The sequence below is a fragment of the Epithele typhae genome (assembly GCF_022376455.1).
Source record: "Epithele typhae strain CBS 203.58 chromosome Unknown BXZ73scaffold_5, whole genome shotgun sequence".
NCBI lineage: Eukaryota > Fungi > Basidiomycota > Agaricomycetes > Polyporales > Epitheliaceae > Epithele > Epithele typhae.
Window position 1 is genome coordinate 653,961 of NW_025954196.1, and position 26,443 is coordinate 680,403.

Below are 26,443 nucleotides of genomic sequence, written 5' to 3' on the forward strand. Positions count from 1 at the left end.
CTGCCTATGCCCACTGCCTGTCCTCGACGTGGGGCTGCGCAGGTGAGAAGCAGCTCAAGGAGGTGTATGCGAGTGTAAAAATGCATGGTATGTACGTCACCTTGTCTCCATGCACTCTAGTCTCCTCTCCAATCCCACCCATCGCTAAATGCGCTTGCAGAGCCTCAGGGCCGCTGGCACCCCTCCGCCGGCTGCGCGAGCCTGAGGACGGGGAGAACGGCAAGGATGCGTCCAGGTTCGTGCACATGTTTGCGCGTGCGAGGTGGCGGACAACGCAGGCGCCGTCCGCCTCGAGTTCCAATGCGCGCACGCGGACGCGCTTGGCCAGACTCTTGTCCGCTTCTTGTTTGTGTTCCGGCGCGGGACAGGCGAAGTGATCGTTTCGCGCGACTTCTCGGCCACTGGTCTTCGTGGGCGCGCAGGAGGTGTTCGACAAGACGGGAATAAATAATCAGTATACGGGGCCGAAAAAGAGGAGGCAGAGGAGGGAGGTCGAGATGGCGCACCTGGTGTTGTACACGACAGGGCCCGAGTCTCGTTGGGCGGGTATTAGATCATAGATGTACGAGAGGAGCGACCGCCAAGCAGCTATGGAAGCTGATTCCCACGCACTGACCAGGCCTGGCCAGCGCGCTCTTTGCCAGCACAGACCTATTCCATCATTTCGCTCCTCGTTTGCTCACTCCCCCGTGCCCGCATCTCAGATGGACCTCGGACGTACTAGCTTGACTGCTTCCACCAGCTCAAAGTTTCCTCAGACGCGCTCCAAGTCGCATCCGCAACATGCACCGTGCTGACCAAGCCTCAATATCGACAACCTCCTGCGCACACTGTCGGCTGCGTAACTCCTTGCATGGCAACATTTACGCTCGCGCTCGGCCTTCTGGGTGTGTGCGCCGCTCACGCCATCGCAACTTGGTTCGGCAGTTGCACCCGACATTTCCAGCCCGAGCTTTTGTCGGACGAGTGCGTGGCAGGATGACAGTACGTGACTGCGACCACAACCAGTTTGTTCAGGACTTGACCCTACTGACGACTGCATGTAGGCTACAGAGCCATGAAACTGGTCGACACAGCGCCCCACCACTTGCTCCCTTCTGCTGCCGCCCACCGCCCATCACGCATGAGTCGTCTCCTCATACCCTCTGCCACGCGTGCCGTGTTGGGCAACTGCTGTCGCGTGAGTACCCTTTCAGGGGAGTGCACGCTCCCTCGCACACATGAGCTCACATCCACAACATATTATTTGCAAATACTGACATCCTCTTGGTGTCATTGCAGGCGCGAGCGTGCGCCGTGCACCCCAACGTCGCGCTCACCGCGAGCAAGCTCGGCGTCCACTCGGCTGGGAGTTGGCCATCGGCCTCAACGCATCCGTGAACAGCACTTTCGACATCAGCCGGGGCCACGTACCACTGTGCGTCTCTCTCTTCGTCTGCCCTTTCCGCCTCTGCCCCATCTCGTTCTCTTCCCGCCTTCCACACCCCGCTCACACGCGCACGCACAGTGAATATCGTCGAAGACGCCTCCATATGCGTCTACTCCACCACTGCGATGCTCCCTGTGAACAAGGTGACCATGTCTTTTCATTGCCCATGGACGTGCAGCAAACACTCGTCATCGGCAAGGACTGCAAGCTCGCCGCGTGCGGGTCCCCGGCGCACACGCTGGGTCGGTGCATTCGCCGTCGACGACGACACAGCTGTCCGTCGCGCGCGCCACATTCCCCGCAGCAATTGTGCCGACCGACGACGCCACGCTGTCGGTGTGCGCAACACGGTGTAGCGGGCGTGTTTGGGGTTGTCGCTGGCGCACTCATTGCTAGTGTGGACTGCACATGTGCAATTATGTAGCGGCCTGAGTGATTATTTGTCGATACCAGAACCGATAGCTGTACTAGTATGAACAATATATCTCGTTCTTAATTCACGTCGCGGTGGAGAATTATGGGTATCCAGAATAACAAGCAAGATCGGCGGTGCTCCTGATGCTCACGGAGCCTCTCGAGCACTCTCGAGGCAATACTCGAAGCAGCTCGGGAGTGCTCGCCGAGCAGGCAGCTGGGTCTCCCGAGCGTCCGCGAGGCGCCCTGCCAAGCTCTCGTGTCTCGAGAGAGGGGGACTTGTCACGCCGCGCTCGAACTGCTCTCGAGCCTCGGGTGCACTCCCGTGACATGGTATTTTTTCCTGATGCATTGACCTGTGGATGGACGAAAACAATCTGGATTCTTTTCGTTGCGAATAGTTCTCACCTAATACTGGCGGTGTATATCTGAATCCTGGACCCAACAATGTGAATCATGTCACATAGACCTTGTGAGTAGTGTCCAAACGAGGCGTCGGGGATGCTTCGGTCGACGCTCATGCACGACGTCACCGCACCATCGTGACGACCGAGCGGTATGCGTGGACGATCGGCTGCGTTCCATAAAGTCTCTGTTCCTGCAAACCATACTACACATATGCTTTCAACCCATCGCTGGTCGCCCACCATAAACTCGGCCACCGTTCGAGGCATCTCTCCTAAATATCTTGCTGCCCGTCGCGTGGCTGGCATTCCAGAGGTTCCAATCAACGGAAGCAGGAGGTGCTGGGGCTAGGCCCTCTCTCTCCTCTTCCGTGGCCGCGGATGCAGCAGGAGGTGGACTGGCTCTGCTTGGAGGTGAGTGTATGCGCATTGCTTGTCATCCGTTGGTCTCACACACAGGTTGTGTGCAGTCTATGCCTTCTACCATTTCCCCGAGGTCAAGGAGGTAGTCGACGCGCACAAGACGACCGCGCAGTACTACAAGAAAACCAAAGAGACCATCGCCGCCGACGCGCCCAAGAACCCGAACGAGGCGAGGCTCTCAACTTCCTCCGTTCCGCAGCCCAGTCCTACCTCATCATCATCCCCGGGGCCCATCCTCATATCAAGGCCGTGTTAGACACCATCGACGATCTCCATAACTCTCACAGGGACGAGTTGAATCGTATCGTTGGGGATGTCTACGACGAGGTTAACGTCATCGTCAAGGACTCACCGAGCGTGGACATGGGCACGGCCATGAAGATTCTTGATGTGCTTTGCAAGCGTAGCGTCGAGCTCGAGGAGTTGGGGAAGAAAGCGGGGTCGGACGCGCTAAGCTCATTGAGCTCGAAGTATCCACAACTCATGGGAAAGCTTGGAAGCGGGTACGCGGAGCTGAAGAAGTTGGCGAAGTCCAACCCAGAGGCGAAGAAGCTCTGCGGCGAGACAACGAAGGAGGTGAGTCCAATCAATAAGTCAACGCTTGGTGAGGCACGGAGACGACACGTGCAGATTCACGAAATCTTCTCCGAGGGCTTCTCGCAGGAGAGCGTGAGCCGGGCCCAAGACTTGATCCAGTCGAAGACCACGGAGATCCGCAAGATGGCCAAGTCGTATTCAGAGCAAGCGTGGAATGAGGCGACGAAGACGTACGGGTAATCCCTCGATAAGCTCCCGAGGTCAAGCAAATCCTTTCCGACAACGCCGACAACTTCATCGCTTCCACGGCCATGACTTTGGGGCAAGGTCGGGGAGGCCTGGAAGAAGTTTTCGGGAAGATCAAAGACGCGGCCAACGGCGATATCACCAAGGACAAAGCGAAGATGAGGGAGATCGTCGAATACGTCCGCGCGAAGGCTCATGAGGCGGAGGAGCAGGGTGGATGGCCGCCGGAGCGAGGGAGCGAGGGTCTTCGGACCTGGGTGCGACCGATGCCAGGAGGTGAGGATGCGTTGAAGCATGTTCCGGGCGTGAAAGTCTTGGTGAAGCTATCGTGTGAGCACGGGGAGGATGCGAAGAAGTTGGCGAAGGAGACTTACGACGACCTGACGAAAGTGCCAGAAGAGAAGTCGAGGTAAGCTCAGGATTTGAGCCAGAAGGCGAAGGATGATGTCAAGGAGCATTGAGTACTCAGTATGGTAGTTGGTAGCCGGCAACACGCTTGAAGTAGCTGTTGAAGTTAGTATCCATATGATGAAAGTTTGCCGATGTCGGTGCAGCACACGCAGTGCATACAACTGCGCAGACAGAAAAGACCGGCGAGCAAGGCGAGGCTTCGGCGAGGGTCTATACCATCTAAGCACGACGGCGAGATGCGATAAGGCAATTGACGATCACGTGATCCATGGACATGGGCACTCAGACCAGTGGCGCCGCGGCACTCACATATGTGACGCATAGGGATAGAATGAAAATAATAATAATAATAAAGCCGCGGCACTTACACCCCTTGGGCCCTTAGTCCGAGCTTCGCAGTACAAGTTTATTATTCACGGGGGGCTTCGAACATGGATTGCTCGAGCCGTGCAGGGCTAGCATACGGATGCATGGCGGGTAGAACCAGCCTTTCGACCAGGTGTGTTGTGGTACTAGATATCTGCTCCATGGACTCACATGGAGCACAATGCCACCTTTTGAACGATTGACACAGACGTGAACAGATGATCCTACTACATCCATGCCAACTCTAGACTTCCCCCATTGCCTCTGGGACCAGAAAAACCCAATCGGTCCTCGATAAGAACACGGGGCGAGAACTTGTTTATTCCTTGCGCGATATCCCTCAACGGCCATGATGCAGTTCACGCTGTATTATGACACCAGCAGATCACCAGACGTTTCCAGATCCAGCATCTCCGCGCCATCGGTACGTACATATTGGCTTCTTTGATAATATCACACCCTGGCAGAATCTGAACTTCTTGTGGTGCTGCGGTAGCTTCAGGCCCTATTTACCAGGCGGGTCCACTCGGCGGTCCCACATCCCCCAACAACTTTTCCAGGCTCGATCCAATCTTCAGCTATCCTCGCTTTAACATGAGCACCAAAATAAAGAAAGGTCGCTCAAAAGGGGCTGCGAAGACCCAACCTCCTCCGCGCTCGTTTGTATCGTCCACGTCACTCACCCGGGACGTGGTCCATCGCGCTACCCTTTTGGAGAGCATGTCAGGCCACGCCTTCGAAGACCTCAAGTTCTTTGCTTTCTCTCGGCGCCAGGGCGATGGCTCGGTCGGGACGCCTCTACCGCTGTTCGTGAACAGTGATCTCATCAATCGGACGACAGATCACTTCAGAATCAGTGAGATGTGCCACGCGTCTCGCGGAGGGTGTATCGCCACTCACCCAACGTTCCAGTTCTCTCAGCCGGGTTCGCGGAGGGCCGCGTCTCTGACTTGGAAGCCGCTTTCCCCTCTTCTCGTCCGTCGACCACGGATGAGTATGATTACTATGAAGACAGCGATCTTGAGGACAACGACCCCTTCGACGAACATATCTCGGCCACGAAACCGGCGGTCGCAGACGGCGTTGACGAACCGGATCAATTTCTCAAGGGCGTCGGTGTGATGTTACAGCCCTTTGCAATGAAACGTGGAATCACTCACGCGAGATCATTTGTTTGTCCCGCACAAACAAAGCCTGAAAAGGCAGGCCGGCAACGTGCGGCGTGACATCTCAGTCACAGGCAGAGACTGGACGATGGGGCCCGAGGCTGCCAGCACGCTCTCTGGCATCTGCCACTTGCTCTCATGCCATACTTCACCACACCTCTGACTCTTTTGGTGAATGTCTTTAGGTGGTGATACACACGTGTCGGGCAGACGCATGAGACCAGCGCCCGTGATCAAGCTAGCGCCAGCAGAGTCGTCCCCGACATCCGTGAGCCGTTCCGCCTCTCAAACCTATCGCAACCCGCTTGTAAATGCAACAGGATCACTGCGGAGGCCTACCTGTCGAGGCGCGACGCACGCGAACTCGCCGCGGTGCCCTCCGGGCGTGGCTTTCGTGGTTTACACCGTGTGCACCCGAGCACCACCACCCATGGTGTGACGCCCTCCTCCTCTCGTGAGCATCCCCCGTAGCTGTCCCCATGCGTTTTCAGATATTATCTGGTCCGTTTTCTGTTTCGTTCCTGCTCCTGTAGCCACCGCCCTCGCCGCCATTCTTAGTTCTCCCTGTCTTGGTCGGCAGACTTGCTACCTAGTGCACACTCATATACACGCTCTCCCGAACCCCTCCTGCTGATTTCCACATGTCATGGCTGCATAGTATTCTGTCTCGCAGTAGTACGTGCGCGTATCTTGGCACCAGTACAATCTCTTTTTGTACACGTGCTGTGTGGGTACTACTCCACTTGTCTGGCCTATCCAGCTCACTTCCTCGCCATATCCGTGTGCACAGTGGGCTCACTCCGTCTCCTCTCGGCTTCGCCTGCCCCCACAATCGCCCTCGAGTCGTCCTGTTGTGTTCTGTTGCGTTGGATCTTCGCCAGCGCTAGTCTGCATCCGCGTGGGCGACGCCCGCCGCGTGACTGCGACGTCACGCCGCACGTTGCCGGCCTGCCTTTTCCGGCTTTGTTTGTGCGGGACAAACAGATGATCTCGCGTGAGTGATTCCACGTTTCATTGCAAAGGGCTGTAAAAGGAATGTCTGCAGATGTCGAGGCGGAAGGGGCGGTACGCTCACCCTTGTTATATTGCGAACCGATGCTCATTGGAAATATTAGCCATCCGCATCAGATATCCCAGACCAGAAGGTGCAAGACTCGCAGGCACAGGCAGATTCCTCAAACGACCACGGCTCCATCTCCCAAGTGACAAGCAAACCTGGGCGGCTTATCCACGTTCAACACATTGCCTATGCGACGTGAGTAACGAGATTCTTGTACCTGCTGTAGCGGATTTTTCATTTTATATTTCGCCAAGCATGAGGGCTTTCGTTTATTGGGCATACTTCGACGAGATCAACTTCGCACCTCTGAAATCTCAACAGCAACTCCGTGATAATGCGAAAGGCAGCCCCGCTTGTTCACCGAAGTCGATGTACCGTCTTGCGCACGAGGTAAGTTGTCTCTCCATTCTAATGCAGACCGATATTCTAATCGTCATATGTAGTATAACATCGACGCTCTCAAAACGAAGGCTGCTGATGACATCAAGTCAAAGCTTTCGGTGGACAACATTCTCTCAGGACTATTCTCGCACTTTACATCGCTGTATGAACTCTCCTGCTAACGAGTGATGCCACCTGACAGCTCGATATGGTCACAGGTACGACGAGATCAGGACCATAGAGCAGGAGTTCTTGCTCGCGAACATTCAAAACACGAAAGTGCAGGCTCAACTCCCCGCTTGGATCAAGTCTATGCAAGATGGCGAACTCCTTGAAAACGCGCACGAAATCGTATCATCGATTGTTGTGAAGGGCAGCGCTACGAAGAATTGTCCATATGGATGCGGCGGCGGTAACCTATACAACGCCGCTGTTTATCGATGTGCCCGAGGCCATAATTACAGTTGATGCATTGCGGCCGATTTCACTCCTGATGTACGTATACAAACGTTGCTCTAGCTATCGTAACCTCGTCGCTCCGTTCAAGTTATCCGAGCGAATACTGTATCTACGATATAGTACTGCCTTGCGCCTCGAGTGCGCAGAACCTTCCTCCAACCGTCATTCGTATGCGCACTTAGACACCGCGAGCCTGACTCGGCGCGGCACCTCCCACGTGAACATCTCCCCTGGCACAAGCGTACGAGATATATCGTAGCGCGAGTGCACGAGCATGAAAATCGCGGAGGTTGGTTCATGGAGGAGCAAACGGGAAGGAACCTTGTAGTAGGGAGAGAAATCTCGTGAACGCGTTTATGTCGTAGGGATTGATCCCAGTCCAGAGCCCCTTTACATAGGCCGCGATACGACGAAGTGATGCTTGGAGGAAGATTGGAATGACAACGCACGAAATTCCCTCGAAAAGTCCCCAGATTCCAAACAAATTCTTCTACAAAACGACGCCCACACCCGGACAGCGTCATCACTTCAAGGGTGGTAAATCAGTTGCAGTGGGGCCTGGGGTCTTCGACTTCAGTCGCGTCGCTTGGACATGCCAGGGATGCAGAGAATGGGAGCATAGACCGATAGTGACACAGTAGAGTACATCCGAGACGAAGTTCTAAACTTTGACGATTCCAGCGGCTGGGCGGTCCGTGCGGCCGGGCAGCCCACCAGGGCTTTCGCTCGCCTGAGTGGCGCCTCGGACATTCTCCAATATTTCCCTTCGACTCATCCTTCTCGCTGTCGTCCAGCAATACACGTACGCATTCTGATTTTACCGACTCTCTCTACGACCTCCACGCTCTGTTACTGCACCTCCGGAATACCCTCGAAGCGCCCAACCTGACTGAAGCCTCGTCAGACTCGTCAAGCCCATGGCATTGCAGCTCACATGAAGCGGTATCGTAGCAATAAATATGCTCACAATGGTGTGAATATTTTTTTTTTACAACTCGCCCGCGACCCATGGAAGGCGTGCTGCGGTAGCCTCACAACGTGTACCCAGTGTCGATGCTTCCGATCCCGCATTAATTCACGTCGCTTCCTTCTTCCCGTCGTCTTTGCATAACCCAACCCATCCACATCTTCACTCTCCCGATGAACTCCACTGGATACGACGACCGTGGCCCAGCAAAGGCCAAGAAGAGCTCGCGACCAGAAATACTCCCTCTCTCCATGGCGTCCGCGACCCGAGACCAAGTCCAGAGGGCAGCAATGCTCGCAAGTGTCTCCGGACGTTCGTTTGAGGATATCAAATTTTGGGCTTTCTCCCGGCGGTCCCACACCGGCGTCGTCGACGAGCCGCTCCCGTTGCTCGCCAACAGTGGGCTGCTGCACAAGGTTACGGACCACTTCAAGTTTGGTGAGTCTCGTCCTTTCGATTGGGTTAGCCTTTCGCCGACAGGCTCTCCGCAGTTCTTTCTACGGGCTTTGCAGAGGGTGATGTTGTGGAGATGGAGGCCCCGTTCCCGTCGACGCGGTCCTCCAGGTCGGACATGTACGACTATGGCGCCGACAGTGATCTCGAAGACGAAGACGAGTTCGAGGGAGAGCCTTCGGGTGAGCACACCAAGCATGATACCCTTCTTGCACGCGTAGATGTCAAGCTCGGCCCATCGGTGAGCGGAAGAGGCAACGTCAAGGTAGGGTCTGCAGGCGCTATGCTCAGTACTCAAATGCTTATAACGTACTATACCAGGACGAAAACTCGGACGACAGCGCAGAACACAAACAGATGGACTCTGGCATCAGTCGGGATGTCGTAACTATCAGAAAGCCGGGTCGCGTGGTCCATGTGGAGGACGTTGCGTACCATACGTGAGTCAAGCTATTTTCTTCAGTCAACTTTCGGTACCCTCTAACGTTGATCTGTTTCTCATTAGCCTCAAGGCATTCATCTTCTGGGCCTACTACGAGGAGCTCAATTTCGCTCCGCTCAAGTCACAGCAGAAGATGTTGCCCACAGAACAGAACGCATACAACGCGCCGTTCTGCTCCCCAAAATCCATGTATCGTCTCGCTCATAGAGTATGTGTGATCTGCTTTGCTTGATATGCCTTTGAAGATGTTAACCGTCAAGCAGTACGATATCCCGAGGCTGAAGGAACTCGCTCTAAACGACATCCGCTCCAAGCTCACGCACGAGAACATCCTCGAAGAGCTCTTCTCCGGTTTCACGATGCTGTGCGTATTCGCCATGTATTCTTTCTTCCGCAACAGCAAGTTGATCAACAAGATCGACTTTCTCAGATATCCTGATGTTCGCAACATCGAGATACAATTTATTCGCACCTGCATGAACCAAGAGACCATCCGGAGACGCCTGCCCTCGTGGATCGAAGCCATGGAGAAGGGAGAGCTACCAAGAGGAGCAGCGGGAGTTGTGTCAGCGTTGTTGGGCTGTGCGTGAGTGAACGTGATTTCGGAAAGCTCGGTCGATCGACGTAGCTCCGCCGTACTACTCTAACGCCGCATGTCCGATCCGTTCTTCTTGTATCTCTGCTGCGGTAGTCGTTCGGCCCGTAATGCAGGTGTTCAGCACTACTGCGTGGGACGCCTTCCGACATAGGTGCGTACTCCGCGTTTCCAAGTTCTCGAGCGTCATCTTACGGCACAACTGTTGAACACCGAAGTTCTGCACCCATCACATGTCCTCTATGTGTGCTGCGGCAGCCGTGGAGCGAGCTTTATCTATAGATGTCTGCAACTCTTGCTAGATGGTCTACTCCACTCCTGCAACGTTGTCTGTGCCACCCGCTCTCATCGCGACGCTTCGATATGATGAAGGCAAAAAAGAAGGGCAAGTGCGGGCCCGCCCAAGCCACAGCAAGCTCAAGCTTCTCCCCTCCCAGTAAACCCACCCCGCTCATGTCGTCGGCCTCCACGCCTCGGGTTGACGTGCAGCGCGCGGCGCTTCTCGCGAGTCTCACCGGCCAGCCGTTCGAGGACCTCAAGTTCTTCGCCTTCTCGCGGCGCCACAACGACGGCGAACACGTCGTCGTTCACACTCCCCTCCCGCTTTTCGCTAACAGCGCACTGATTCATCGTACAACGGACTACTTTGAGCTCAGTGCGTCTTCTTTCTCCTCGAGCATGGCGCGCATGCACTGATGCATCAAGTAGTGTTCTCTGGCGGATATGCGGAGAACAAGATCTCTGACATGGACGCTCCGTATCCGACCTCGCGGTCGTCCGGCACGACCGGGTATGGCTACTACGAAGACAGCGATCTGGAGGACGATGAGGACGGTGAGGACGACACGCTGCCTAAGGATGAGTCCGCAAACTCCGACCTGCTGAAGGGCATCGGAGTGAAGCTGCCACGAGCAAGCAAAATGGTATCCGAGGTATGTGTCGCAGCAGCCTTGTGCAGTTTTCATCTCTGACAGGTGTGTCACGTAGCAGGAGGCTGTGGCTGAGGTAGACGACTTGGAAACGACCGTTCGTGCTGAGGAACGTGGATCGACTGCAGGGGAAAGCAAGGCCATCAGCAAGCCCGGTCGTGTGGTCTACGTTGTTCACAATGCGTATAAGACGTGAGTCGCACGCAACGGCAGCATGCAAGCGATCTGACTTTGTTCAGGCTCAAAGCTTTCGTCATCTGGACGTATATGGACGAGGTAGAATTCGCCCCGCTCAGATCTCAGCAAGTATCGCCAAAGCAGGGACGCGTTCTAACATGTTCGCCAAAATCAATGTATCGTCTTGCGGATGAAGTATGCCCTTCCCATTTTGACTCGTATGCGATCTCAAATCTGACCGCGAACGCAGTACAATGTGGATGTTCTCAAGAAGAAAGCATTGGATGACATCAAGTCGAAGCTGTCACCCCACAATATCCTCGAAGAAGTCTTCTCTCACTTCACATCGCTGTCCGTCCATGTTTGACTAGCTTGTTTTAAGTCGCGTGCTGACTATGCTTACATGCAGATACGACGACATCAGGGACATGGAGCTCGAGTATTTGCATGCAAACATCAAGGACAGCGGCATCCAAGCACGTCTTCCAGCGTGGATCCGTTCGATGCAGGGCAACGAGCTGCCGGAAAGCGCCTGTGACATCCTGTCTTCGCTCGTCCTCAAGATCATCAATGGGCCTCTTCCCCAGCCCAGTGACCCAAAACTCAAGAAGTGCCCGAACGGATGCTCGGCTGCGAATTACACATGCAGAAACTGCGGTACTTACTTCTGATGTACTCCTGAAGGCTGTAGAAATGGCGCATGTAAACGTCCGTTGCTTTCCACGTCCTCCCATGGTAGTCCATGCGGCTTGTGTGCTCGAAGAACTGCATCACAAGAGGACGACGGAGTTCACGATGCCCACATGATTCCCGCACCACTGATCATGAAGCTCTCAGAGACGTACATTATGACATCCACGACCGACACGTGCGCTTCAGCCACCGCATCCTCTTGGTATCCACGCTGCTCTCCAGGTCTCGCAAAGCCGAGAATCGCCGGATCGCCAGCGCGCACGTCTCGCTCCGGAATCTGCCCACCAGCCTCTCCTGCAGCCTCTCCTACCGCGTCCCATGAGCTCGCGACGACGCCTGAGAAAAGCACGAAGCACTCACCGCCACCCCGCCTTCCTGCCGCTCCCCAGCCCGCGTCTCCTCCGATCGACCGAGCGCCGTCCACCCCTGCGTCTGGCGCACCCCGACCTCCCCAAACGCCGCGAGCCAGACCTGCCACAGACACTGCTCCCACTCGCGCTCGCGCGCGCCCCCGTCCCCGCCGCCGCCGCCGAAGAAGCGCTCCGTGCACCACGTCGGCGCGTCGCGCGGGAGGACGAGCGGCGCGCCCGCCGCGAACGGGAACGACGCGCGCCCGCGCCGCGTGAGCACCGTCGCCGTCGCCTCGCCCCCCGTTCGGTGAGCGTTCGCGTCCGCGTGAGGGAGCGGGCCCGAGAGCGAGCGGAAGAGCGTTTTGGGCGGCGCGGTGGCGGAGAGGTTCGCGGGGAAGAGCGCGACGGTCGCGCTCGGCGCGAGGAGGCGCGCGAGGTTGAGGAGCGCGTTCGGGTGCGGCTCGGCGTTCGGGGGCGCGTGCAGGACGTGCGCGACGAGGGTCCGCCGGAGGGAGGGGTGCCGTTTCTGGGCGAGGAAGAGGGCGGAGAGGAGGGCCTTGTGTCGGGCGGAGCCGCGGGGGCTTGGGGTGGTGATGAGGAGGCTTATGGGGCCTGGTGGGAGGCATGGAGAGGGGAACGAGAGCGAAGGGAGCGCGACGCACCTGTCCACCGTTCTGCCCAACGTGGTACCAACTCTACTTCGTCTTCAGTGATCCACAAGCAAGCAGAGAGTGGCGGATTTTCGTCCAGCTTAGTGGACAGGACGTTGGGATCAAGCGAGGTGGGTGGGGAGAGGAGAGGAGAAGCCTTGGACAACAGGTGCGCCAGAGAAGTGGACTCTGCGTTCCAAAGAGCCGTGCTTAGCGAGAAGAAGCCGCGAATATACGCGGACATACCTTGTGGCGGTAGAGACGTGCCCAACAGTCTTGTAGATAGACTTGTGGTCAGGAACCCAGAAAACAGAGCGAGACTCAGAGTGCAGTAGACGAGGGAAATCAGAGACATCAAAGAGATTGGAGCTAGATAGGGCCGCAGAAAGCCAGGAAGAAGTCCAGAGAGCCACAGGTTGAAGCGCAAAGCGAGGGATCGCCTACTAGAGTAAGAGTGTCCTCTCGCTCTCCGGGGTCGTCGAATGGGCGAAGTACGGATTGTGGCGGACATTGAAGAGGATTCAAGACGCCTGTCGACCATTTTTGCGCCTAGAGAGCCCGGGGTATCAGACATGGCAAAGCGGGAGAGGATGAATGTGAGAGTTGGAATTGGACTTGAAGCTTGCCTGCAAGCGTCCCCGAACCCGCGGGCCGGCCCGTAGTACTAGCCTTCATGAATGTACATATGCAGATCCACGAGATCTTCTTCAAGGGCTTCTCGCAGGAGAGCGTGAGCCAGGCCCAAGACTTGATGCAGTCGAAGACCACGGAGATCCGCAAAATGACCAAGTCGCACTCAGAGCAAGCGTGGAATGAGGCGATGAAAACGTACGGCCAATCCCTTGATGAGCTTCCCGAGGTGAAGCAAATCCTTTCCGACAACGCCGACAACTTCATCGCTTTGGGGCAAGGTCACGGAGGCGTGGAAGAGGTTTTTGGGAAGATCAAGGAGGCGGCCGACGGCGATATCACGAAAGACGAAGCGAAGATGAGGGAGCTCGTTGAATACGTCCGCGCGAAGGCTCATGAGGCGGAGGAGCAGGGTGGGCGGCCGCCGGAGCGGGGATGGGAGGGTCTTCGGACCTGGGTGCGATCGATGCCAGGAGGTGAGGATGTGTTGAAGCGCGTTCCGGACGTGGAAGTCTTGGTGAAGCTGTCACGTGAGCATGGGGAGGATGCGAAGAAGTTGGCGCAAGAAACTTACGACGACGTGATGAAAGTGCTCGAAGAGAAGTCGAGAAAAGCTGAGGATCTGAGCCGGAAGGCGAAGGACGATTTTAAGGACAAAACGTGAGGACTGAAACCGGTAATTGGTAGGCAACGCGCTTGAAGTAGATAAACTTATAAAGCTAGTATCCATATGATGAAAGTTTGCCGATGTCCATGCAGCACACGCAGTGCATACAACTGTGTAGACAGAAAAGACCGGCGAGCAAGGCGAGGGTCTATACGTTTAAGCACGAGTGACTCCTCTGATAGAAGGGCTGCCCTGTGGAGACTGAGTACTGAGGTAACTGAGGCCTGCCAAGGCATGGCAGTCAATGACGACCACGTGATTCATCGTCATGCGTGGCGCCGCGCCTCGCCGCGCGGTCGTGCCGACCACCGGCCAGACTCAAGATGTTCGTCGCTCGAGCCACCGTCTTCCACCATGAAATCCCCCATGCGAGTAGTCATGCTACTCCGCACACGCAAGCTTCGGCCTCATGGTTGTTTCCTGCCCTTGCCTTTAAAATGTTCATCGCTTGCTATGTCAACCTGCAAGACAAGTGGAAGTTGTTGCGGCTCACCTCATCGAGGTTCAAAGTCAACATGGAATCACTGACTCAAGGCAACCGTATTATTACCGACCAGTGCACAAACCTGGCGGGATCTCCGAAGAATTTCCTGGAAGTCTGCAATTCAGTTTATCGCCGGCCGGTGCTGCGGTAAGTGGGCTTCTACGACTCGCACTGAAGTCCCCACTCCTGTGCTATAAAGCCGTCCCGCAATCAGCGTCCTTCCGCGCCCCACATTGTCGCTCGGCATGTCCGATCCTGATGTTGCCTCTCTCCCGCCCAAGAAGAAGAAAAAAAGCAAGAAGGGACAAGGGGATACTATGAACGTACCTGGGAGGACCAAGAAAGGACGTAAGATTGCCAGCTCCTCTCCCACTCTGGCTGGCTTCCACCACATTCCGATGAACTCACCTGGGCCCCGCGACGGTGACCCCGCGAAGGCCAATAAGAGCCAGCGACCCGAAGTACTACCTCTCTCCATGGCGTCCGCGACCCGAGACCAAGTCCAGAGGGCAGCCATGCTCGCAAGTGTCTCCGGACGTTCGTTTGAGGACATCAAGTTCTGGGCTTTCTCCCGCCGATCCTACACCGGCGTCGTCGACAAGCCGCTTCCGTTGCTAGCCAACAGTGGGCTGCTACACAAGGTTACGGACCACTTCAAATTTGGTGAGTTTCGTTGTTTCGATTGGCCGGGGGTTTCCTGACAGGCTCTACGCAGTCCTTTCTACGGGTTTCGCAGAGGGTGGTATTGTGGAGATGGAATCCCCATTCCCGTCGACGCGTTCCTCCAGTTCGGACATGTACGACTATGCCTCCGACAGTGATCTCGAAGACGAAGACGAAGACGATTTCGAGGGGGGTGAGGGAGGGCCTTCGGGTGAGCACGTGGAGCACGATCCCCTTCTCGCACGCGCAGGAGTCAAGGTCGACCCATCGGCAGGCGGAAAAGGCAACGTTAAGGTAGGGTCTGCAGGCGCTATGCTCAGTACTCAAATGCTTATGAAGTATCCCAGGATGAAAACTCGGACGACGGCAAAGAGCACAAAGAGGAGGGCTCTGGCATAGGTCGGAATGTCGCAGCTATCAGAAAACCGGGTCGCGTGGTCCATGTGGAGGACGTTGCGTACCATACGTGAGTGAAGCATTTTTCTCCGTCAACGTTCAGCACCCCCCAACGTTGGTCTGTTCCTCGTTAGCCTCAAAGCGTTCATCTTCTGGGCCTACTACGAGGAGATCAATTTCGCTCCGCTCAAGTCACAGCAGAAGATGTTGCCCACAGAACAGAACGCGTACAACGCGCCGTTCTGCTCCCCAAAATCCATGTATCGTCTCGCTCATAGAGTATGTGTGATCTGCTTTGCTTGATATGCCTTCGAGGATGTTAACCGTCGCGCAGTACGATGTCCCGAGGCTGAAGGAGCTCGCTCTCAACGACATCCGCTCCAAGCTCACGCACGAGAACATCCTCGAAGAACTCTTATCCAATTTCACGATGCTGTGTGTATTCGCTGTGTATTCTTTCTCCCGCAACAGAAAGTTGACTAACGAGATCGATTTTCTCAGATATCCTGATGTTCGCAACATCGAGATACAATTTCTTCGCACCTGCATGAACCAAGAGACCATCCGGAGACGCCTGCCCTCGTGGATCGAAGCCATGGAGAAGGGAGAGCTACCAAGAGGAGCAGCGGGAGTTGTGTCAGCGTTGTTGGGCTGCGCATGAGCGCACACGGTTTTGAAAAGCTTGGTCACACGCTGTTCAGTCGACGTAGCTCTGCCGTTTTCCAGCACCGCATGTCTGATCCATCCTTTTTGAATCCCTGTGCTGCGGTATCTGTTCGGCCCGTAATGCGGGCGATCACTACTGCGTGGGATGCCTTCCAACATAGGTGCGTACTCCACGTTTCCTTCTCGAGCATCATTTTACGGCACACTGGCTCAGAACCGGAGCTCTGCATGCATCACATGTCCTACGTGTGTGCTGGGGCGGCCCGGGGCGACCTTTATCTATGGATGTTTGTAGATCCCGCTAAATGGTCTACCTCTCTTCCAACGCTGCCCACGCCCCCCGCTCTCGACGCTTCAATATGATGAAGGCAAGAAGAAAGGGCAAGTCCGGGCCCGTCCAAGTCGCAGCAAGCCCAAGCTTCTCCCCTCCCTGTAGACCCGCCCCGCTCATGTCGTCGGCCTCCACGCCTCGGGTTGACGTGCAGCGCGCGGCGCTTCTCGCGAGTCTCACCGGCCAGCCGTTCGAGGACCTCAAGTTCTTCGCCTTCTCGCGGCGCCACAACGACGGCGAACACGTCGTCGTCGACGCTCCTCTCCCGCTTTTCGCTAACAGCACACTGATCCATCGTACAACGGACTACTTCGAGCTCAGTGCGTCCTCTCTCTCCTCGAGCATGGCGCGCATGCGCTGACGCATTGAGTAGTGTTCTCTGGCGGATACGCGGAGAACAAGATCTCCGACATGGACGCTCCGTATCCGACCTCGCGGTCGTCCAGCACGACCGGGTATGGCTACTACGAAGACAGCGATCTGGAGGACGATGAGGATGGTGAGGACGACACGCTGCCGAAGGATGAGTCCGAAAACTCCGACCTGCTGAAGGGCATCGGAGTGAAACTACCACGAGCAAGCAAAATGGTGTCCGAGGCATGTGTCGTAGTAGCCTTGTGCAGTTTCCATCTCTGACAGATGTGTTACTCGGCAGGAGACTGCAGCTGAGGCCGACGACTTGGAAACGGCCGATCGCGCCGAGGAACGTGGATCGACTGCAGACGAAAGTAAGACCATCAGCAAGCCCGGCCGTGTCGTCTACGTTGTTCACAGTGCGTACAAGACGTGAGTCGCACGCAAAGACAGCCTCGATCGAGATGCAAACGATCTGACTCTGTTCAGCCTTAAAGCTTTCGTCATCTGGACGTACATGGACGAGGTGGAATTCGCCCCACTCAGATCTCAGCAAGTGTCGCCAAAGCAAGGACACATTCCAACATGTTCCCCAAAATCAATGTATCGTCTTGCGGATGAAGTACGCCCTTCACATTTTGACTCGTACGCGATCTCATATCTGACCGCGAACACAGTACAATGTGGATGTGCTCAAGACGAAGGCGTTGGATGACATTAAGTCGAAGCTGTCACCGCACAACATCCTCGAAGAAGTATTCTCTCACTTCACATCGCTGTACGTCCATGTTTGATTAGCTTGATGTGAGTGGTGTGCTGACTATGCTTGCATGCAGATACGACGACATCAAGGACATGGAGCTCGAGTACTTGCATGCAAACATCAAGGATAGCGGTATCCAAGCACGTCTTCCAGTGTGGATCCGTTCGATGCAGGACGACGAGCTGCCGGAAAGCGCTTGTGACATCCTGTCGTCACTCCTCCTCAAGATCATCAATGGGCCTCGTTCCCAGCCCAGTGACCCAAACCTTAAAAAGTGCCCTCGAGGATGTAGCGGGTCTCAGTACAGGTGCTGCAACTGCAACTGCAACTTTTGAAGTGGTGAAAGTACATAGGCAGGCTTCGCGATTCCGTTGCGTCTGCTGTAGTTGTCCGTGCAACGCTCATGTTTCTCTTCGACCTGTTTTACACATGAATGTATGTTCATTGTCTTCGCATATGGTGTTCATGAGAGTACGTTGATAATTTTTAGAACGCCCACGATCCCATATTCTCAACGGAGGCACAGGCTTCTCCGGGCCGCTAGGTGCTTTGAGGATCCATCAGTACGTGCGAATTCGTATGAATTTCCAATGCGTCGATGCTCGTCTGAGTGAAACTTCCCACCGCCAGCGTGCTGCGGTAGCGCAAAGGATTATAAGTTTCGAAATGGAGGAGGAGCAACCGTTCCTGCGCCTGTTATATTCTCCGTTCACTCCGTAATCCCTCCGGCCCAACACCACCATGAGCTCTTCCACGCGCAAAGCAAAAGACGAGCGAGGCCATTCGTCGCAGCCTTTGGCTCAAGCGTCGATGCTCGCACGGCCCACCCCATCACCCACAAGAGACGAGGTACAGCGCGCGACTCTTCTAGCGAGTCTATCCGGCCAGCAGTTTGAAGACCTCAAGTTCTTTGCTTTCTCGCGCCGGCGCGAGGGCGGAATAGTCGACACGCCCCTGCCGCTGTTCGTAAGCAGTCCGTTCATACATCGGACGACAGATCATTTCAAGCTCAGTATGTGCCTCTCTCGTTCTTGTTACCTGCCATACTATAATCAGTGCTGATGTGACTGATATTAGTGTTCTCCAGCGGATTTTCGGAGAGTGGCTTGTCAGACATGGACGCGCCCTTCCCCTCCACCCGCGCTTCTGCGACGGACCAATACGAGTATTGCGAGGACAGCGATCTCGAAGACGACGAATCTCATGATGCAAACAAGCTCTCAACCGAAGCGGCGGAGAATAAGACCTCCCCAGCTGAGACGGATCTTTTGCATGGCGTTCGCGCGAAGCTGCCATTAAGTAAGGAAATGCGACCTGAATCTCCAACGGTATGTTCATGTCCTCTGGGCGTAGGTGAGTCCGACTAATTTTGTTTGTACCCCATAGGCTGAGATCAAAAGCGACGAGGCGGCGGATAGCGCAGGCAGGGATAACGGTGTCTTTTCCCTTAGCAAGCCGGGTCGCGTTGTTTATGTGGAGCACATCGCCCATACGACGTGAGTTCTCACCCTTCCGTCAAAAAATGATGGTACCGAGATTGTGCGCAGTTTCAAGGCATTTTTATTTTGGGCGTACATGGATGTCATCAACTTTGCGCCTCTGAAGTCCCAGCAAAGATTGCGGGTCTTGGAGACTAAGTCGGGCATCCCCTTGTGCTCTCCCAAGTCAATGTACCGCTTGGCTCACGAAGTGCGTGGTTATTTTCCACGCAATCCCGTTGGCTAACTCCTAATAGTACAACATTGAGGTGTTGAAGACGAAGACTGTGGAAGCAATCAAATCAAAACTGTCCCCGCGCAATATTCTTGAGGAAGTGTTCTCCCACTTCACATCCTTGTACGTTGCTTCGCGCCGTGTCTCAGCAACCCGTCGCATTTACAATCTGAATTGGCAGATACGACGAGATCAGAATCGTTGAGTTGGAGTATTTGCACGCGAACATCAAGGATCAAGGCATTCAGACGCGACTTCCGGTGTTGATCAAGTCCATGGAAGATGGCGACCTCCCGCGGGGCGCCCACGATATTCTATCTTCGCTCATCATGAAGCTCATCATGAAGCTCAATGTAAAGCCTCCGCTTCCTGTTGTTCATACCGTTACATCAGAGATGAGAACGTGCCCGCGAGGATGTCCGGATGATAATTACAGATGCGAATACTGCGGTACTTACTTTTGATGAAGGCCCGAAGGTTGTAGAAACAACGCCTATAAACTCCCATTCCCCTCCGTGTTCTCCCATACTAGTCCATGCCCTCCTTGCGGCTTATGTACCCAGCAAATGTATCACAACTCTGTAGGAAATATCCTGCGTGGCTGAAGTCCGCCAAAAGACGGCGGAGTTCACGATGCCCACATAAATTCCGCACCACTAATCATGAGGCTCTCAGAGACGTACATTATGACATCCACGACCGACACGTGCGCTTCAGCCACCGCATCCTCTTGGTATCCACGCTGCTCTCCAGGTCTCGCAAAGCCGAGAATCGCCGGATCGCCAGCGCGCACGTCTCGCTCCTGAATCTACCCACCAGCCTCTCCTGCAGCCTCTCCTACCGCGTCTCATGAGCTCGCGACGACGCATGAGAAAAGCACGGAGCACTCACCGCCATCCCGCCTTCCTGCCGCTCCCCAGCTCGCGTCTCCTCCGATCGACCGAGCGCCGTCCACCCCTGCGTCTGGCGCACCCCGACCTCCCCAAACGCCGCAAGCCAGACCTGCCACAGACACTGCTCCCACTCGCGCTCGCGCGCCCCTCCATCCCCGCCGCTGCCGCCGCCGAAGAAGCGCTCCGTGCACCACGTCGGCGCGTCGCGCGGGAGGACGAGCGGCGCGCCCGCCGCGAACGGGAACGACGCGCGCCCGCGCCGCGTGAGCACCGTCGCCGTCGCATCGCCCCCCGTTCGGTGAGCGTTCGCGTCCGTGTGAGGGAGGGGGCCCGAGAGCGAGCGGAAGAGCGTTTTGGGCGGCGCGGCGGCGGAGAGGTTCGCGGGGAAGAGCGCGACGGTCGCGCTCGGCGCGAGGAGGCGCGCGAGGTTGAGGAGCGCGTTCGGGTGCGGCTCGGCGGACGGGGGCGCGTGCAGGACGTGCGCGACGAGGGTCCGCCGGAGGGAGGGGTGCCGTTTCTGGGCGAGGAAGAGGGCGGAGAGGAGGGCCTTGTGTCGGGCGGAGCCGCGGGGGCTTGGGGTGGCGATGAGGAGGCTTATGGGGCCTGGTGGGAGGCATGGAGAGGGGAACGAGAGCGAAGGGAGCGCGACGCACCTGTCCACCGTTCTGCCCAACGTGGTACCAGCTCTACTTCGTCTTCAGTGATCCACAAGCAAGCAGAGAGTGGCGGATTTTCGTCAAATTTAGTGGAGAGGACGTTGGGATCAAGCGAGGTAGGTGGGGAGAGGAGAGGAGAAGCCTTGGACAACAGGTGCGCCAGAGAAGTGGATTCTGCGTTCCAAAGAGCCGTACTTAGCGAGAAGAAGCCGCGAATATAGGTGGACATACCTTGTGGCGGCAGAGACGTGCCCAACAGTCTTGTAGATAGACTTGTGGTCAGGAACCCAGAAAACAGAGCGAGACTCAGAGTGCAGTAGACGAGGCAAAGCAGAGACATCAAAGAGATTGGGGCTAGACAGGGCCGCAGAAAGCCAGGGAGAAGTCCAGAGAGCCATAGGTTGAAGCGCAAAGCGATGGATCGCCTGCTAGTAGAGTAAGAGTGCCCTCTTGCCCTCCGGGGGCGTCGAGTGGGCGAAGTACGGATTGTGGCGGACCTTGAAGAGGATTCAAGACGCCTGTCGACCATTTTTGCGCCTAGAGAGCCCGAGGTATCAGACATGGCAAAGCGGGAGAGGATGAATACGAGAGTTGGAATTGGACTTGAAGTTGGCCGAGAGCGTCCTTGAACTCGTGGACCGGCTCCGGCCGGCCCGTAGTACTGCGGCGCCTGATAAGCGCCCCAACCACGGCTGGTGGCACGGCGCCTCCCACGCAGCCGTCAAACGAACCCACACAACGCAGCGCACCTGAACACCCCGCGCGGGCTTCTCAACGGCTTCTATCCCCTTCTCGGAAGCCCCCGCCGGCCGCGCGCCCACACCCGTACGCACCGGCCGAGTCCCATCCCCCTTCCGCCCGGGTCTCTCGCGTCCCCGTCGCTCAGGGATCCCATCACAACGTGCCGCGCTTCTGCCCAGCTCCCGGGCTTCGTCGGAACGTCGCTGAGTTTGTCGCGGCGCGCACAGCCTAGCGGCGCGGAGCCCGGAGCGTGGCGAACACACCGCGCGCATGCAAGGGTCCCCAGTCTCACACACGGGCTCTGTGACCGACATCCCAACGCGTCTGGCGCACAACGTGCTACACTGGGACCTACATCTGATGACCCTGACTCGCTTGCGCCCCCAACGCACCTCGCTTGAATGTGGCAGCACTATCTGAGCACCGTCAGTTCTCTAGTCCGCGCTGCATGCGGTCGACTGTTGCGGACCCTTGGTTCGAACGATGGAGCGCGTCGCTGGTATCATTTGATCATTACGTGCTGGGCAGGAAAGCATCGAGGAGAAGTAATGCGCACAGGGACCGGATTACGAAACTCGGTATGCAGAAAGACAGGCGAGGGTCGGTAAATAAAACGGTATATCGTAGGAGGTGATGCACATTCGGCGAGATGACGGGTATGGACGGCGAGGATCGCAAATAGGGGGAGAGAGAATTCGATGGAAGCACTGAGGTACTCGTGTACGAGGCAACGACAAAGCGAATGCGAACGATGCAACGAAGAGCGACGAAGGAATCAGCAGAAATAGTAGTACATTCATAAATACTTCAACGGGCACCTGCGAGATCGGTCATAGTCCTGAAAGCGTTCGGGATCGGCGAATCTAGGTTTTATGCGTATCCGAAATCACTGGCGATTGGGGGTGTTTAAGGGCGGCTGGTCATGCGAGGTGGATGGGGACGATGATGGTACAGACCCCCACCGCCAGAGGGATGATGATGAGTTCCAGGAACGAAGAGCGCTCCGCGGTTGTGCTGACTGCGTTCCTTTCGTCGAAGGTGGGTGGGGGCAGGGAACGGTTCGTGCAGACCCTGATTAGAACCGTCGGAGTAGTAAATCTTCGGGCGCCACGCTTCCTTCTCGTCCATGATACAAGAGTTCTTGAACTTCTCCACCAGAGACTCCTTCCCTCTACACAGGAATGCGAATGGTCAAGACAACGCATTAGGGGAGACAGCAAAGACGTACTGGTATGTAGCGTAGCACATGTGCAAGGTTTTCTCGCTCGAGTACATGTTCCTTCGAAGCGGCCGTAAGTCTGAATGCATCAATACATGAGACGTGAACGAGTACCATTTGACACCAATCTGGGTTTTGGCGAAGTGGAGAAGGTCTTGGACCGTGATGAAGTTGACAAAAGCGTAGCCTACGTTGCACCCTATATCCATCCAAGTTAGCGTGATTCAGGGAAGCACGACATATATGACCGACCGTTTTGGAAGTCCATACGAAGGTACATGAAATCGATGCGACGAGGGCAGACCTTGTCAATGAAGGCCTTCAGATCCTTGTCGGTCATCTTGTTCGGGATGTTCTTGATCATGACCGTTGTGCGTGTGTCCGTTCCGTTCTCTATTGCCCCAATGTCCAAGACATTCTTCGCTCCGGGCGAGCGCCCACCAGCTTGAGAGAGATCGGCTGTCCTGTTTCCTTGAGGGGTCGACGGTTGGCGGCCACCATAGACGGGACGAGGGGGAGAGGACGAAGGGCTAGCGAAGATAGTGTCGACGCTCGGGGAAGGTCGGGTAGGTGGAGCACAGGGAGACGTATACGCTGGACCACGGGGACCAGGAGGGATCAAGTAGTCGACTTGGGATAGGTGAGGAGCCGTGTACGTCCAGTAAGCGTTGCTGGCAGTTTCGCCGTCACGAGACCGATACCCAGTAGAGTCATGGCCGTAGACAGGATACTGGAACGGATGGGGGTGGAATGGGACCGGACCAGGTGATCCGTACACGTAAGGGCTATCGGGGTATCCGTACGGGATGGGAGGCCCGTTGAAGTATCCCGGGGGCGCCTGCATTTTGGGTAGTCCCGCGAGGTCGTCGGCACTGGCGCTGATGCTGCGTGGTCGCGGAGGTACAACGTGAGAGACTTCGAACGCCTGCATCGATGACGATTTAGCGACGATATGATATTCAAAACAAAGTAAAGTACCTTTCCGACGGCGTCGAAGAAAAGATGGTTCGATGAGCGGCGGCCATGATCTTGACAGCCGTCGTCGATGCCATGCGTTCTCCTCGCTATATCATTACCGCCCGAGCCGTCGCTTGCACTGACGCTTCGAGGTCGTGTGCGATCTAGAACAAGAGTTACGGGGGTCAGTATTTCGTGACGGCGGCGGCGCTTCATAAATTTCGTACCGGTCGCACCGGTTTGGTCGTTGACGTCCTAAAATGAGATACATCACGACAATATTCAACTCCATACGCAAACTGGACGTACCAATGAGGATGGGTAACCCATCTGCTGAGGGGATGATGGGAGACCGCCGTGAAGAGTATTCGGGGCAAATGCCAAGCGAGCACCGAAAATCATGCGATTGTTCAGCGCTTTGCGAGCGTTGGCTGCATCCCTGCAATCGTGATACTCGACGTGGAAAGTCTAACATGACAAGGCATGAGACGGGTATCTAATACGCAAAGCGATAGAGATCCTGACCTGGTCGTGAGGATGCGCCCCGACCCCACTGAAGGACGCAAGCTCTCCAAAGGATGCGAACAGCGTTCGCACATCGTGCGGGACAACCGAACGACCTTCTACCGTTATGCGGAAGGCGCCGTCCAACTCGCTCACGAAGTCCGACTTTCCAAAGAACTAGGTTCGCGAGACGGTGAGCATGCAATGACTTTGGGGTGCTGAGTATCGTACCTTTTGGACCTGGGCAGGGTCCATGAAAGCTAGCGTCAGACAGACGTCAGACAAGGTTGAGATTCGTTTCCCGGATATTTGCCGCATGGCGCGCCCCGCATGCCTGGTGTCATAGAAGGCGAGGATCGCAACTCCGTGAGACTGCTGAAAGCGGACTTGGATACCCTTGACGTCCCCAAAGCCATGAAATACTTCCAGCAAAGCGCTCGTGGGAGCGGATGCAGGGACGTTGCGCACCTGTGGCATTGATCAGCTCCATTCATACGCAAGGCACAATAGGAACTCACCAGAAGTAGCCTCGTGGGATGCTCGCTGGACGTCTCTCCAAAATCCAACTCTGACATAGCATCATAGCCATCGGCCTGAAGTGGGCGCTCGTCCCGCGGAGTTATATCCACGCCAGCGAGGCCAGAAGCCAGAGAGGTGATGTCGTAGGCCTGCCCGTCGCCAGCAGCCACGGCGTCTTCGTCGGACGAGGAATGCGAGTGTGAACGGGCGCTAGTGGGCGTGAGATAACCCATCTGGTGAGCGTTCTCGAGCTTGGCTGCGCTCATGACAGTTGCAAGGCCAGAGGGATATGCTAGGGTGGATGGAGACTTCTTGAGGCCGTGTTCGGCAGGGGCCCAGCGCGGGGGCGTGAGCGGGTCGCAAAGAGTCGACGGCGTGTCTTGAATGTGGGAGGTGAATGAGGAGGGCGTTAGAGGGGGCGTGAGCAGCGCCGGCGGCCTACGGCTAGAGTCAGAGCTCTCTGTAGTGGTGGGCGACGTCGACGGAGATGACGCGAGATCGAGCGGCCTGAGATGAGGACGTCTAGTGGTGCCGGGCGAGAGGACGGGAGGCACGAGAGAGCCGTAGTGATGGGGAAGCCTAGATTAGACGTCAGACGGGCGCGAGGAGTGCATGTATGCGCGCATTGAGAGTGGACGCGTACCAGAGGTTAGGAAGGGAAGGGGTGGAATGGAGGCGGGGCGGGACGGAGGGCCTTTTGTCGGCGAGCTGGGACTGTGGGGAGCGGGCGGTTAGCGGACGTGCGAAGATGACAGGAAAGCGGTACAAACATCTTCGACGTGATGGGTGGTGGGGAAGGGTATGGCGTGGATGTCCATGGGCATGGCGGTGAGGGGGGACTGGGGGCGGGTATTAGACAAGGCGGGGCGGGGACAAGGTTCTGAGAGGCGCGTGCGAAGATGGCACGAGGAGCCGAACAAGCACTGTGGGCGCGTCTGAGCAGGCAAGCAAGAGCGCGGAGGGCAAGAGGCGGGCGACGGCGAACAAGACGGGAGGAGAAGAGGAATGAGCGTCGGGGGTATAAATGAGCGGGCGGGGAGGGCGGGCGACGGCGTGGAGTGGCCAAAGACAGCAGAAGAAGGATGGAAGAAGGCGGCGACTGGAGACGACCGAGCAGGCGCGAAGAGGGCACGGGCGGGCGGACTTGGGGGCCCGGCGGTGTGTTGCATTCCCCGCGGATCCCGACACGAGCCGTGCGTGTCGAGGCAGCCGACGCCGCGCCACGCAGGCCCGCCCCTGCCATGTATGCGTCCCAGATCGGACGTGGGCTCAGCTGCCCTGAGAATGCCTGTTGCACGCCCGACGCTGCCACTCGCGACCCCGCGCCCGCCCCGCCTGCACACCGATCGTGGCGGACGATCTCGCGCGTCTTCGGTGCGGCCACATCCGCCGTACGTCCGCCCGCCGCCCGGACACCTCAGCGGGCTCGGGCGCAGGCTTGGCCGGTTGGCCAGTCGCAGCAGTGCTCGGAACTGAGATAGGAGACCGGCCACGTGGAAGGCGTCGCAGAGGGAACCCAGGCCGTGGAGAATCCAGCGCCGGGCCAGAGAGAGGCCAGCTGTACATTCATCCTGAGCCACTCGATTTCGACAGTCGGCGTCAGGTCCAGATGGCAAGAGGAATTTATCGCACGCAGGCATTCTCCGTGCCGTATACGAGAACTCGCTCCCACGTTCTCACGCCACAGTACATCGGCGTTGACTGCCAGTCCCTCCCCGCTGGGCCCCACGTAGCA

The 26,443-nt window shown here is 56.6% G+C and overlaps 8 protein-coding genes across 8 annotated transcripts; 5 read left to right on the top strand and 3 right to left on the bottom strand.

Moving 5' to 3' along the window:
- Positions 1-2,461: 2,461 nt before the first annotated feature.
- On the top strand, positions 2,462-3,914 carry BXZ73DRAFT_87954 (uncharacterized protein; the record flags this gene model as incomplete). Its single annotated transcript, XM_048024780.1, is given in 8 exon segments — positions 2,462-2,506; positions 2,562-2,661; positions 2,718-2,752; positions 2,845-3,246; positions 3,301-3,416; positions 3,436-3,437; positions 3,460-3,842; positions 3,873-3,914. The coding sequence occupies 8 exon segments, from the start codon at positions 2,462-2,464 to the stop codon at positions 3,912-3,914; spliced, it is 1,125 nt and encodes a 374-aa protein (XP_047881599.1).
- A 4,600-nt stretch (positions 3,915-8,514) lies between these two features.
- On the top strand, positions 8,515-11,530 carry BXZ73DRAFT_87955 (uncharacterized protein; the record flags this gene model as incomplete). Its single annotated transcript, XM_048024781.1, has 7 exons — positions 8,515-8,701; positions 8,755-8,898; positions 8,938-9,025; positions 9,112-9,156; positions 9,222-9,366; positions 11,110-11,210; positions 11,269-11,530. 7 exons carry the CDS (start codon positions 8,515-8,517, stop codon positions 11,528-11,530), a joined length of 972 nt encoding a protein of 323 aa, XP_047881600.1.
- A 175-nt stretch (positions 11,531-11,705) lies between these two features.
- On the bottom strand, positions 11,706-12,907 carry BXZ73DRAFT_97756 (uncharacterized protein; the record flags this gene model as incomplete). The annotated part of the gene is made up of 4 exons (XM_048027478.1): positions 11,706-11,858; positions 11,913-12,514; positions 12,565-12,741; positions 12,799-12,907. 4 exons carry the CDS (start codon positions 12,905-12,907, stop codon positions 11,706-11,708), a joined length of 1,041 nt encoding a protein of 346 aa, XP_047881601.1.
- Positions 12,908-13,225: 318 nt separating this feature from the next.
- BXZ73DRAFT_97757 (uncharacterized protein) lies at positions 13,226-13,846 on the top strand (the record flags this gene model as incomplete). Its single annotated transcript, XM_048027479.1, has 1 exon — positions 13,226-13,846. One exon carries the CDS (start codon positions 13,226-13,228, stop codon positions 13,844-13,846), a length of 621 nt encoding a protein of 206 aa, XP_047881602.1.
- A 963-nt stretch (positions 13,847-14,809) lies between these two features.
- BXZ73DRAFT_87961 (uncharacterized protein) lies at positions 14,810-16,053 on the top strand (the record flags this gene model as incomplete). Its single annotated transcript, XM_048024783.1, has 6 exons — positions 14,810-14,996; positions 15,049-15,189; positions 15,336-15,462; positions 15,527-15,671; positions 15,727-15,827; positions 15,894-16,053. 6 exons carry the CDS (start codon positions 14,810-14,812, stop codon positions 16,051-16,053), a joined length of 861 nt encoding a protein of 286 aa, XP_047881603.1.
- A 2,194-nt stretch (positions 16,054-18,247) lies between these two features.
- BXZ73DRAFT_97759 (uncharacterized protein) lies at positions 18,248-19,864 on the top strand (the record flags this gene model as incomplete). Its single annotated transcript, XM_048027480.1, has 7 exons — positions 18,248-18,518; positions 18,584-18,834; positions 18,893-19,002; positions 19,054-19,195; positions 19,242-19,342; positions 19,401-19,572; positions 19,838-19,864. The coding sequence occupies 7 exons, from the start codon at positions 18,248-18,250 to the stop codon at positions 19,862-19,864; spliced, it is 1,074 nt and encodes a 357-aa protein (XP_047881604.1).
- A 39-nt stretch (positions 19,865-19,903) lies between these two features.
- On the bottom strand, positions 19,904-21,108 carry BXZ73DRAFT_74622 (uncharacterized protein; the record flags this gene model as incomplete). The annotated part of the gene is made up of 4 exons (XM_048022060.1): positions 19,904-20,056; positions 20,111-20,715; positions 20,766-20,942; positions 21,000-21,108. The coding sequence occupies 4 exons, from the start codon at positions 21,106-21,108 to the stop codon at positions 19,904-19,906; spliced, it is 1,044 nt and encodes a 347-aa protein (XP_047881605.1).
- Positions 21,109-22,415: 1,307 nt separating this feature from the next.
- BXZ73DRAFT_74623 (RNA recognition motif 2-domain-containing protein) lies at positions 22,416-25,532 on the bottom strand (the record flags this gene model as incomplete). The annotated part of the gene is made up of 12 exons (XM_048022061.1): positions 22,416-22,680; positions 22,738-22,788; positions 22,843-22,927; positions 22,981-23,653; positions 23,707-23,849; positions 23,913-23,940; positions 23,995-24,153; positions 24,211-24,366; positions 24,421-24,657; positions 24,708-25,287; positions 25,352-25,422; positions 25,479-25,532. 12 exons carry the CDS (start codon positions 25,530-25,532, stop codon positions 22,416-22,418), a joined length of 2,502 nt encoding a protein of 833 aa, XP_047881606.1.
- Between the last annotated feature and the right edge of the window lie 911 nt (positions 25,533-26,443).